Raw genomic sequence first — 13,343 nt, 5'->3', positions numbered from 1 at the left:
CTGATACATGAATGAAGCTCAAAATATTAATGCTGAGTGAAAGCCCTAGCAAAAACAAAAAAACCCACACATACTGTTTCAATCCATTTATAGAAAATTCTAGAAAATGTAAACTAATCATGCAGCAAGAGAAAACAGATTAGTGGTTATTTGGGGACAGGAGAGGAGGAATGGAAGGGACTGGAGGGAAGGATTAAAGTGGGGAACAAGGGAATTTTGGGGGGTGATGGATATATTCATTATCTTGATTGTTTCACGGTATATAATATGTCAAAACTTACCAAATTATAATCTTTAAGTACGTGCAGCTTATAGTTTATCAATTATTCCTCGATGAAGCTGTTGGACAAGACAAAGTCCCTGCCCTCACCAAATTCATGTTCTAGTGGGCAAGATAAATAGTAAACCTCATAAACAAATGAGAAAAATACCCTCAGGGAAACAAAAGGATGCCACATGGTGAGAACGCGGCAGAGGGAGTGGTGAGGAGGGTGCCTCCGAGCAGGTGCAGTTCCTCCCATCTCTGTGCCCCTCACTCCCTGGGGCGGCCCTCTTCCTGTTTCCCATGGTGAACGCTTAACTCTCAGCCGCTGTGGGGCTTTGCACAAACTGCTCTGCAGCTCAGCTTCCTGAGCCATGGGGGGCAGGGGGCAGGGGAGATAAGGCTGTGTCCTCTCACGTCTCGGCGTCAGCACGGGGCCCCGCAGTCAGTTCTCTGCCTAAGGGGGCCTCTCACCTGCTCTGGCTGGATTTGGGGACAGGGAGAGCAAAAATGCCAGGAGCAGGAAAATAGGCTTCTCAAGAGCCCAGCTGCCTTCCTCTGAAAGGCACCCCAGGGAGCCTGTCCCTCAGGACTCAGGGCTGCCTTCTGGGAGAGGAAGGTTTGGAACAGCGGGCACCCCTCTTCAGCAGGGCATGCAGAGAGGCAGGAGGGGCTGAGGCGTGCCAGGCCCGGGGACAGGCCAGGTTGGCCTGAGGCCCAGAGGGGCGGGGCAGGAGGTCATCGGCCATGGGCAAGGGGCCCACTTGGCCCTCTCTCTGGACACAATGTCCTGGACTGCTCCAGAGCTTGGCTGGCAGACAGGGAACAGTGACTGGCAGAGAGTTCGGGGAGCCGGCCGAATGGCGGGGGGGCGGCCGGGGGGAGCAGCCTGGCCTGAGCAAAGGGCTGGTTCTTACAACCTGTCCTGCCACCTTGGGCAAGCAGAGGACCAGCTTGTCCGGGAGGCAGGCAGGGGGCCTGGCGCCCTGTGGGGACCTCAGCAATCCCTCCCTACCCTGTGCCCTAGTTGCCCCGTATCACCAGCAGCTGCCGTAACGTGAGCTGAGTTCTCCAAGAGTACAGAACCCTGCAAATGGCAGGCCAGCTGCTCACTGTTGTGGCCTTAGGCAGGTCACAGCCTCCCTGAGACACAGAACTCCACCTGAAAAATGGTGTCTACTTCTTCGGGCTTCAATGCTTGGGAAGCATTTAGGATAATTACCCTCACAGAGGAAGCCCTTGATGGAATAGTTTGCTATAATTACCACATTATAGCAGCAATAACAATGTTCATATATGGAGGGCCTCCGGGGTGCCAGGAGATTTACCTACATTGTCTTGAATCTCCAGCAGCAACCGGAAAGCAGCTTTATCACCCTCATTTTATAGGTGAGGGAACTGAGCTCCAAAGTGACACAGCTGATATCAGGGGGCAGTGGCTCCCTCAGTAGGAACCCAGCCTCCCCTGTGGGCAAAAGGGTTAGGGCCTGATGGGTGGACCCTGGGGGGTTCCTTGTGGCAGAGCTGAACCAGGGAGGGGCCGAGGGGGTGCTAGGAACTCAGCAGCAGAACCCAGAGACCTCAGTTGCTTCCCATAGGACTCTCCTAGATCCTGATATACAAGCCACGGGAGTCAGCAAGGGTTGGAGGCAGGTGCAGGAAGAGATGCATTCGTACATTCAGAAAATACTGATGGAGGGAAATACAGTCCGGTGTTGCTGTACATGGCCTCTGGAGTCGGACTGCCACTTCGGACTCAGACACTGTCACTAGCGAGCTGTGTGGCCTGGTGACTCCCAGTTTTCCCATTGAAGGTGTGTTTGTCCCTGGGCAAACCAGGACTTCACCCTACCTGGAGGAGTTACTCCACTTCTTGGTTTCCCCAACTGTAAAAGGACACCAATTCTCACCTCAAGTTGCTGTTTGAAGGTAAGATTAACATGTAGCCCTGGACTCAACACTCCAGGCCCGATAAAGGTGAGCAGGGTTAGAGGCATTTCATCTCAACCTGGCAGAGGCCAAGCAAGAGGGGAGGAAGGGAGGTGTGATTGTCCCCATTTTGCAGATGAAGAGACTGAGGCTCCCATTGTGTCTGAGCAGCACAGAGATCTGGGCAGATACCTCCTTCATCCCAAAGCCTGTTCTTAGAAGGTGCTCAAAACGTGTTGGGTTGGCTACCTCAGAGAGAGACCATGGGTGGCACTGCAGGGGATCCCCAGGTGCTCCCAGGGGTCTTGTGCGAGGACAGCCGGGCAGGGCCTGCAGTGCTGCACCAGCGGGCCCTTCAGCAACAGCCTCAGCTGCAGCTGCCGGCCGGGCCACAGGGCAGACCTAGACCACGTGCTCCCCGGGCAAAAGCCAAGGTGCACTGGGAGTTGACTGGCCCAGTGGGGCACCGCCTACCAGCCCAGGGCCAGGCCCAGGTCCTGCACTTTGTCAGGCCCTGGGAGGGGTGAGTGGAGGATAAGGACAGTTCACAGTTACCTTCCTAAGTACTCAGCAGGTGCTGAAATGCGGGGTTCTTCCCTAAGACCTTAGAAGGAGGGCCTGCAAGCAGCACCATTTTATAGGTGGGGACAGTGAGATTCAGAGAGGCGGTTTACCCAAGGTCACCCAGAGGGTAGGCGGAGGTACCAGTCACCACTGGGCTTCACTGCCTGACTTTAGAATTCAAGATACTGGTGGCCCACACACAGTGGGATGGGAAAAGCAACTGCGGAAGACTCCTCAGCAGGGGACCTCCAGAGCCCCCAACGTCAGGGCCAGGAAGGGAACTTTTGTTCAGAGGAGGAAGTCGTGGCCGCAGCCGGAGCTGGGGCTCTCACCGCAGACTGAGCTCCCCTGGGCTCCCCTCGCCTCCTAGCGAGGGCGGTTACCCCCATCCCCGCGTGCACCCCAACTCACTGTGCCCTGCTGGACAGCTGCCTCAGTTTCCCCTTGGGCACTAAGCAGAAGGGGAGGATGCCGGGCCAAACAAGGCAGCGCGGAGGGAGGCGGCCCTGGCCTCTCCTTTCCCAGCCCCACACCACAGCGGAGCACGAGGGGGAGGGGGAGGGGAGGGGAGGGGAGGGGTTACGTAACGGGCGCGGGGCGGGGAGGGGCGGGGCGAGGTGGGGCTGGGCGGGCGTCAGCGCCGGCGCCGGGTAAGGGGAAGGGAGGCGTTAGGGGCGCCCTCTCCCGGGAAGAGCCAGGCTGTTCCGTCTTCTCCACACTAGGGCAGCCCCCTCCGCGCTCCCTTCCCCGCTCCTGCCCGCGAGTGCTGGGGAATCCGGCGGGCCTACAGCTGGAGAGACCGAGGCCCAGAGCGGGCGCGGCGAACTCGCCGAGTCCCGGGCTGGGCGTGCGGAGTGGCCGAGGCCGCTCACCGCGGGGAGTCTCCTGCTCAGAGCCACTCGCTGGCTCCCCAGTGCCCGACCTCGGCGCCCCGCAGCCTCCTCCCCAGCCCCCTAGCCAGGCCTTGTCACACCTCCGGCTCGGGCCTGGCTGGGAGATCAGCAGCGCCGCGGACCCGCCTTGAGGCCTGGAGGCCACCCCCAGCCCCCCGCCCGAAGGTCACCCGGGACCCGAGGGAGCTCCCGGCCCGCGTCAGCCGCGCGCCGCCCCGTTCCCGCTGGAGCGCCTCTGCCTCCCCCGCTCCCTGGCGGCCGTTCCTGCCTCCCTGCTCACACTTACTTCATCCGGCCCGGCCTCGCTGTTATTTATATCCGCGTCTGTCTCCCCAGCACAGAAGGGAGGCAGCAGCAGGCCCGGCGCTGAGGCCTGCAGGCACACCTGGTGCGACAAATGCCGCTCGCCGCGGGGCCCACCTTTGGCCGGTAGACTGAGACAGCCCTGTGCCTAAGGCCCGGCAACTGCCACCGGAGGTCGTCCCCAGCCCAGAGTCCCACCTTGACGGCAGTGGCTCTCCCTCCCTGCCCCTCGTCAGGGCATTATCTTGGGTCTCCGTGTTGCATCCCAGGAAGCTCCTAAAGTAGGATCATCGGGGCCACTGGGAGGCTGCTTAACAATGCTGATTCCAGGGTTCCGCACCAGGTCCCTCTGAGTGGGCCTCCCGTGAATGATGCCTGGGACTCTGCATTTGCAACAGGCTCCCTAGTAGAATTATGAGCTTTTCTAAGATTTGAGAGCGGTCTGTGCTGTGGTTGCTTTTGGGAGAGGGAGAAAGCAGACAGTAGGAGGGTGGCAGATTGGGACTGCCCCTGCTTTGATTTGATGGAGCAGGATGGAAAGACCCCGCAGGGGAGAGGTTAGGGCAGAGCCATTGACGGCCTCTGGGGAGGGTAGCCTGGGAGACTTGGCCGAGGAATGAATTGTGGACGCTAAGCAACACCCCACCCCCACCAGTAAAGCCCTTTAACGCCAACTAAGGGACAGACCCCCACCGTTCTCCTGCAAAGTGGGCCTTGGCCCCGCCTTACAAGGCTCAGTTTAATCCCTTCATCCAAGCGCTAGCTAGACCCTGGGCTTGGAGAGCGGAGTACCATACTGTTGCTGCCCCGCCAGTCCAGGAAGAGAGGCGGGCAGCAAACATACAGCAGTTACAATCATAACTGTGATTCGATGGAGCAATGAAGGCTCAGAGCGGAATTGTGAAGGATGAATAGGAATTCCCCGGGGAAGATAGGATACAGGAGGGGGCATTCCAGGCAGCAGGAACATCTTGTTCAAGTGCTCAGAGGCCTGAAATAGCAACCTCTGTAGGAATCTATGAGCGGTTTGGTGAGGCTGAGTGTCAGGAGCATGGTGAGAGATGAAGCTGGATGTGCAGGGCGAGCCTTGGCCAGACGAGGAGGCCAGACTTGGTCCTGAGTGCATGGGGGCTTGGAGCCCCTGGAGGAGGGATGAGGAAGAGGAGGGATGGGAGGGAAGCTAAACACAGGACACCGCCACAGCAGAGGTGGCAGGGCCTCCCTCCCACCCCTTCCCTGTATTCCCATGGCAGCCCCCTATACCCACTCTGGCTCTAGAAGCTCAAGCTGGAGACTGCCAGGGGACACTGGACCCCATCCCAGCTGGGTGTGATGTGCTGTGAGGCCTGGAGTAGGTGATTTTTGTGCTCCTGGGTCTCAGTTTCCTCATCTATAAAATGGGGGCAGCACTAATCCCTGCCAGTCCCTCCTTGGGATGAGAGTGAGGAACAGAGGAAATGGATAGGCGGGAGGAGCTTGCTTGTTCTGAGCAATGTTGAGCACAGACCTAGGCACTTGCTCAGCTGGTGCCTCCCCCCTGCCCTCGTCCAAGTGAGCCTTGTCCCCAAATGGTCCCCCACCCCACCAGACTTCGAGAATCACTACTTGAGAGCCAGCACTGCTGGCTTCCAGTTCTGGAGCTGTCAGATCTCTCAAAGTAGGGGCCTCAGGCAAGTCAGTCTCTCTGGGCCTCATTTTTCTCAGATGCAAAATGAAATGCTCCCAGGTGTTGGGGGAGGAGGGACCCCTGGCAGCCCCTCTGGATGGTGACAACCCGGGCTGGCTCTCCTCAAACACAGACAACTCCCAGGTGCAGGAAGTGCAGATGAGGACCCCCTCTGTCCTACCATGTCCCCTCTGCCACCTCCAGTCACTGCCAGGGACATCCTGTGCCCTGATGATGTCACCAGGCCCAGGCCCTGGGAGCCACGGTTGGCTGTAGCTGACAGCACTCAGGCAGGGTTTATTTATTTATTTGTATTTTATTATTTATTTTATTTTTGGCTGCGTTGGGTCTTCGTTGCTGCGCGCAGGCTTTCTCTAGTTGCGGCGAGTGGGGGCTACTCTTCATTGCGGTGTGCAGGCTTCTCATTGCGGTGGCTTCTCTTGTTGCGGAGCACGGGCTCTAGGAGCGTGGACTTCAGTAGTGTGGCACGCGGTCTCAGTAGCTGTGGTGCATGGGCTTAGTTGCTCCGCGGCATGTGGGATCTTCCCGGACCAGGGCTCGAACTCGTGTCCCCTGCATTGGCAGGCAGATTCTTAACCACTGCACCACCAGGGAAGCCCCAGGCAGGGTTTAGTTTTAAACTCTCAGGGCTTGGTCAGCTCCTTGCCCCCTCCCCACCCCACCCCACCCTGCCTACCCTGTCTCCCACAGCCCAAGCTCCCAGGCCCCTCCTTGAAGGTTCTCTTCACACATGCTCTGCTTTCCTGACTGCATCCACCAGGCTTCTGAGGGCCATGTGGAGCCAGGCCATTGGCCAAATGTCTCTGATCACCAAATCCAGACCTGCCAAGGTAAACAGATGGGCCCCTGGAGGTAGACCGTGGCCTCCTCTGCCTCCTGAAGTCCAGAGAGGGCAAAGGACTTGCCAGGGTCCCACAGCCAGGGCTGGGGGTCATCAGACGGGCACTGTAGACACCTGGAATCCGTGACTGGGCCTTGGGGTTGTCACCGTCTTGATTTGAATGCATTTTTTGAATTGATTTTTACTGGAGTACAGTTGCTTTACAATATTGTGTTAGTTTCTTGCTGTACAGCAAAGTGAATCAGTCATATGTATACATATACCCACTCTTGAATTCATTTTTAAAAACAGCTTTTTGCCTGCGGGCCTCAAGTCTTTCTTGATGCCTTGCAGCTCAGACCAGCTGCAGAAATAGACGGAGCACTGGGGCAGCTCCCAGTGGGACCACAGCCCTCACCAACACCCTGGGTAGGGTGTGTCCATCACTCACGGTTGTCACACACTTACCCTCTCAAGTGACTTTAGACTAAGGACCTGTCAGCACCCTGAGCTTGGATCAACACCCCTTTTATCAGTGTCATATGCTGGCCTTCTGGAGAAGACTACAGCTGAAAAACGAGGTTCTGTTGGAAAAATCCATTTGAAAATGACTTGAGCCCTGACTCCTCACTGCTGCTCTGGGAGGCTGGGCAAGGGCTGACGTACAGACGACAGAAGGAGGTGGGATGCAAACCCAGGCTCGATGGGCAGACTCTGAGTGCAAGGCCTCCCCGGAACTCCTCATTCCAGACACCTTGCTCTGGCTGAGCCCCCCTTCTCCCCACACATCCCTCTCAGGCTTACGCGTCTACTCCCTGCCCAGAAAGAGCCTAGAAGCACAGGCCCTGGGAGGCAACCAGCCTTCCCTTCTTCCAGGCTCCCTGGATACCTCCAGACAGTGTCTGCCAGCAGCCGCTGGAGAGCAGGCAGGGCGGGGCCGAGGCAGCTGGTGCCTCACAGCACCGCCTGGCACGGGAGGCCCCGCGAGGCTTTGCTGAGAGGACAAATCTGGAGGCTGGACCAGAGGTCACCGCCCAGGGATGTGTCTGCAGCGCCACCTGGTGGCGACAGTGGCGCTCCTGCCACACCAGCCCTGGTCCAGTCCTCCTGTCCCTGTGGGTTTGGCAGACAGTGCCAAGCACCAGGCAGGCCAGGCACTGCGAATGGGGCTCGGCTGAGAAGATCTGGGGGACAGCACTCCAGGCAGATGGAACGGCAAGTGCAAAGGCTCTGAGATGGGAAGGAGTTGGGCGTGACCCAGGCGGAGCAAAAGGGTCAAAGTGCCAGGGGTGGAGAGGGAGGGGAGTGGACCAGGTAGACAGCCAGGTCTCAAAGGGCTTTTTAGGCTGCGGTGACAAGTTTGGATTTGTTTCTGAGTGTGTTGGGAGCCACAGGATATGACGATGGTTGTAGGCAGCTGTGAGGAGGACAGTCTGCAGGGTGAAAACAGGAAATCAGGAGGAGGCGGCCGTAACCCAGGCAGGACATATGGCAGCTCGGACACCACGGGGTGGCCTTGGGGGTGGGAGGAAATGGCCGGATTCTAGAACTGACAGGAACTGTGGATGGATTGGATGCGGCTGTGAGATAAAGCAGGTGATCCAGGATGACCCCAAGGCTTTATTCTGAGCACCTGAGGAATGGTGGGGCCCCTCACTTTGAAGTGAAAACTGAGGAGGAGTAGCTATGGGGAGACCAGGAGCCTTTGGGCAGGTCAAGGTGGTCCTGGCAAGGGAGCAGGTGGAGGCACGAGTCTGGAGCCCAGGGGAGAGGATGGGGCTGTAGACACCTGTGGGAGTTGCCGGGGCATGGATGGCACTCCAGGCCTTGAACAGAGTGAAAGACCCGGGGAGCAGGGCACCTGCTGACCCTGGAGCCTCTGACATTTAGAGTTCGGGGAGACAGGAGGAGCAGCCACGGAGGGAGGTGAATCTGGAGCCAGGGAGAAAGGGTTTCTAGAAGGCAGGAGTGAGCAACTGTGCCAAACGCTGCTCAGAAGCAGAGAAAGACGAGCTTGAGATCCACCCAGGTTGATGTGGCAACACCAAGGCAGTCATCAGTGTGACCTTGAGAAGGTGGCTTCAGTGGAGGGTGGAAGTCTGAGGGGGGCTGTGAATGTAGGACTCACTCCTGTGGAGTTTCACGGTAAAGGGAGCAGAAGAATGGTGGTAGCCGGAGGGCAATGGGGGCTTAGGTTATTTAATTTTTAGGATGGAAGATTTTAGAGCATGTTTTGGGCTGACGGAACGATCTTGTGGAGAGGGAGGGGCTGATGACACGGGAGAGAGAATCTCAGGGGCAACGTCCTTTCCCAAGCAAGTGGGGATGGGATGGGTGCCCTTGGGAAGGGACTGGGTTACTGGGGGTGGGACACTTCATCCCTAGTAACAGGCAGGAAGGCTGAGAGGGAGGGCCCTGGAGTTGGGCTGCCTGGGTCCAAATCCTGGCTCAACCACTGACAAGATGTGAGATTAGAACAAGTCATTCCTGGGACTTCCCTGGTGGTCCAGTGGTTAAGGCTCCATGCTTCCAATGCAGGGGGCTTGGGTTCAATCCCTGGTTGGAGAACTAGATCCCACATGCTGTGCAGTGTGGCAAAAAAAAAAAAAAAAAAAAGTCATTCCTTTTTTCTGAGCCTCAGCTTCCTCACCTATAAAATACAGGTGGTGATAAGAGTAATAGCTGGCATCTACGGCTGCTTGCTCCATGTCAGGCACTATTCTAAGCATTTCACAAGCTTTAACTCATTGGCTCTTCACCTCAAGTGTGAGGGAGGGAGGGGGCCTGGCTGGGTGGCCTGTAGAGGTGTGGGACCATGCAAGAGGAGCAGCTGGTTCCCGAGAGTGTTTGTGAAGCCTTCCTGGTGGAGGTGACAGCTGACTGGGGCCTAGAGGGATGACTAGGAGTTTGTGAAGCAGAGAAGAGACTGAAGGGAAGGCTGGGCTTGCCCATGCCTGGGGTGTTCCCGAGTCTGAACCTCAGTACTGAGATCCACAAGTCCAGGGCTCTTGGGCAGATGGGGAAATTCAGGCCCAGAGCAAGAGAAGCCCAGCAAGTCTGGTGGGTTGGGCACTGGCTCCTGGCTCAGGACTCTGGCCCCAGCTTTTGGCACCTCCACTTGCTCTAGTCACACCCCTGCAGCCTTGGCAAGCTCTAGGGTAGGCTCTTAGGGCGATTTGAGCTTGGTCTAGCAGCTTCTCAGAGGCCTGGGGTCGGGGGCATGGCCCAGCCTTGCCACAGAGCTGGGTCAAAGCAGTTCTGGACTCAGACCCCAGGAAAACAGCCATGCTCTTCAGCCCTGAGTGACCTGGCCCTGCTGGCTTCCAGCCCCTTCTGCTCGCCACCATCCCCAACCCCCTGGCCCACGGGGACTTGGAGTCAGCCTGGAATCTAGGTGGGAGCGGATGCCCCCTGCCCAGCTTGGAGACACCTGCAGCCTGGGAGCTGATGGAGGCTGAGCACCGTGCAGCCACTGCTCACAGTAAAAGGCCCCGCTCCACGGGGTCCCGGCATCAACCTGCTCGGTTGGGAGGGTTTGCTGAAGTGAGAAGCTGATGAGAGTGCAGGGAGCGCTGGCTGGGGGCTGGGGGCACCCACCTTCAAACCTGTCTCTGATTTCCTCTGCTGCTCAGCCCTATCTCTGGCTGGCAGCTTTCCCGGATTAGGTGCTGACGTCAGGAGCTGCCAGCTGGGCCAGTGTGGCACAGCCGCGGGGGGTGTATGGGGCTGTGTGGTAGTTGGGTACAGTCAAGGAAGGGGGCATGTGTCCAGCTTTGGCGATTTGTCCTCCAGGGAGGTGGGTGGGAGGGAGGACTGTGTCAGACGAGCTGCACTGTGTCAGGCACTCGCACGTTATCTGTGTAGCACATCCTTGCTGTACAGAGAGGGAAATAGCTCAGGGAGGTGGAGCCACTTGCCTGGGGCCACAGAGCTGCTCCAACCTCGGCTGCATCCCACACCATCCGGTGGACACCCCCGTACCCCTTGCCATGGCTGGCAGCTGCCAGGCCTCGAGGGCTCATCGCTGTGCAGCTCACTACCCTCTGCAGCATCGCCACAACACAGCTGCCACGTGGGGAGCACCCACCCTGTGCCAGGTGCCTGTGAGGCTGGTGCCCATTCTATAGACAAAAAACCGGAAACCCAGACAGGGGAAGTGACTCGCCCAAGATCACACCCCAAATGGGTGATGGAGGCAGATCTGATCCCAGGACTAACTCCAAGCCTGCGCTCTTACCTGCTACATGCTCGGCAGAGATCTCCCAGCTTTGACATAGTCCAAGCCCACAGCCCCTGTGCTTCCCGTGGCCACACAAATCTCTGCTGTGAGTGAGAGCATTTGTATGCAGAGCAGAAAACACAGTGGGTTACAACAGTTCATCTCCAGAGAGAAACCTCAAGTTCACAAATCTCAGAGAAGGGCCTCGTAGGCCCAGTTGGGTCACATGTTCACTCTTTGACCAATCAACTGTGCCCAGGGCTAGGGTCAGCTAACCATGTAGCAGCCCCTGGAGACCACAAGGTGGCTCAGGGGTGGGGCAGGGCCTGCACAAGGCCTTTGCCTAAAGATTGGACCCCTGGGCCAAAGGTTCTGTTTGAGTTACATCTGCCTCCCCAGGCTTCTTGGCATCTTATTCCCAACCTCAGTAACAGGAGGCTGGGGTATCGGGGTTCCATGCACCCTGGGTCCTCTCGTAACTGCTTTCCTGTGCCCATTCCTTTTTGGCCAGCTGGTCTGGCCACGTCTGCCCGGGAAACTGAGGTGTATGGATGGAGGTCAGAAGCTGCCTGAGGGGACTTCCCTGGTGGTCCAGTGGTAAAGAATCTGCCCTACAATGCAGGGGACATGGGTTTGATCTCTGGGTGGGGAACCAAGATCCCACATGCTGCAGGGCAACTAAGCCCACGTGCCACAACTACTGAGCTCGCGCGCCTCAGCTAGAGCCCACATGCCGCAAACTACAGAGCCCACGCGCTCTGGAACCCGTGCGCCACAACTAGAGAAGAGAAAACCCGCGCACCACAACGAAGAGCCCGCGTGCCTCAACGAAGATCCTGCGTGCTGCAACTAAGACCCGACGCAGCCATAAATAAATTAAAAAACCTTTAAAAAGAAAGAAAGAAAAAAAAAAAAAGAAAGCAGCTGCCTGAGGACTTGACTCTGTGCCCAACTTGTGTGGGAGCCTTGGGGGCAAGTCACATCCATTCATCCTCTGGTCTCAGCTTAAATGCCACCCACAAAGAGGTCTTCCCTGACCCCTCCAATATAAACGTTCTCTCCCAGATCCCCAATCTTCTCAGCCACATCACTCACCACAATCCATCGTTCTCTTATTTTTATCCGTGTAACGTTTGTCTTTCCAAGCAGATTGTGAAGTCTGGAGGCAGGGCTGACACAAAATAGACATGTAATAAATATTTGCTGAATGAAGTTTCTCTCACCTTTGGTTTCCCCATCTGTATGAGGGGGTAACAACATCCCTCCGTGAAGTTCAAATAAGATAGTGCCTCAAAGCACCCAACCCAGGCCTAGGAATGTGGTAGGCGCCCACGATGCTGGGAGCAGGGATAGAGGGGAGGCTGAGCTGGAAGGCTCTGTAAGCTGTCAGGAATGGAAAGATCCAAGGGTGCAGTTGGTGAAAAGATGGGGTGTGTGACACTGCCCTGAGCCCAAGGTCAAGAACCGTCTAGGAATTTGAATTTGAAAAGTTGAAACCCACCCTGGGTTTGAATTCTAGCCCTGCTGCTTTGGTTTGGGGCATATCACTTTGCTTTTCTGAGCTTCAATGTTTACTGTAAAATGGCCATTTAAAAAAGTCCACCTTGGGACTTCCCTGGTGGCGCAGTGGTTAAGAATCCGCCTGCCAATGCAGGGGACACGGGTTTGAGCCCTGGTCCGGGGAGATCCCACATGCCGCGGAGCAACTAAGCCCGTGCGCCCCAACTACTGAGCCTGCACTCTAGAGCCACAACTACTGAGCCCGTGTGCTGCAACTACTGAAGCCCGCGTGCCTAGAGCCCGTGCTCCACAAGAAAAGCCACCGCAATAAGAATCTGCAACTAGAGAAAGCCCGCGTGTAGCAATGAAGACCAAACACAGCCAAAAAACAAAAAAACTCCACCTTGCCAGCCCATCTCCAAACTCCAAATGCATGTTTTTCCCCTTAGAAACAAAATAGTTCCTGGTCCCTCAAACCACAGGAACCCTGAGCATTAACAACACGCAGCACGGGAAGCACGAGAGAACAGCCACAGTTGTCCACAGGCAGCTCTGGGCCTCACTGAGGAAGCAGGCAGCACCAGCTCCGCATATGCACACACAGAGTGAGCGGAAGCAGCGTGAAGAGTGGGTGGAGAGGCGGGAAGGGGGTGGAATTTGCAGCAGGCTCTGCCGAGGGTGGGATACCCTATTCCGTGCCCACCCCCGGAGCCTGGGCCCGTCCTGAGTAGGGGTCTTGGGGACGCCAATGCTGAGCGGATCAGCAAGACAGTTCTGGTGCTGAGCAAATAGCTGCACCCTTGTGTATAACCTTGTCCAAACTTCCCCAACCAGGGATCCCAGGGCTCGAACCCACACCCCCTGCAGTGGGAGCACGGAGTCTTAACCACTGGACTGCCGGGGAAGTCCATAAACTTGTCTTTTTTTTATATATATAAATTTATTTATTTTTGGCTGCGTGGGGTCTTTGTTGCTGTGTGCAAGCTCTCTCTAGTTTTGGCGAGCAGGGGCTATTCTTCATTGCGGTGCACGGCCTTCTCACTGCAGTGTCTTCTCTTGTTGCGAAGCACGGGCTCTAGGCACGTGGGCTTCAGTAGTTGTGGCATGTGGGCTCAGCAGTTGCGGCTCGCGGGCTCCACAGTGCAGGCTCAGTAGTGGTGGCACAC

The 13,343-nt window shown here is 57.0% G+C and overlaps 1 protein-coding gene across 9 annotated transcripts in view; it reads right to left on the bottom strand.

Moving 5' to 3' along the window:
• Window positions 1–5,967: 5,967 nt before the first annotated feature.
• Window positions 5,968–13,343, bottom strand: part of TEF (TEF transcription factor, PAR bZIP family member) — a 30,980-nt gene continuing 23,604 nt past the window's right edge. For all 9 annotated transcript variants that reach the window (XM_082665189.1, XM_082665192.1, XM_082665195.1 and 6 more), the window contains 2 exons: window positions 11,773–11,848; window positions 5,968–6,190 (listed from right to left, as the gene is read on the bottom strand). In XM_082665189.1, coding sequence (XP_082521315.1) covers window positions 6,135–6,190; window positions 11,773–11,848 — 132 coding nt within the window. In that variant the 3' untranslated portion in view covers window positions 5,968–6,134. The remainder of the gene's footprint in view (window positions 6,191–11,772; window positions 11,849–13,343) is intronic.

The sequence above is a fragment of the Grampus griseus genome, assembly GCF_964374135.1.
Source record: "Grampus griseus genome assembly, chromosome: 11".
NCBI lineage: Eukaryota > Metazoa > Chordata > Mammalia > Artiodactyla > Delphinidae > Grampus > Grampus griseus.
Note: the sequence above shows the minus strand (reverse complement) of the source record. Positions and strands in the feature narration are given on the sequence as shown.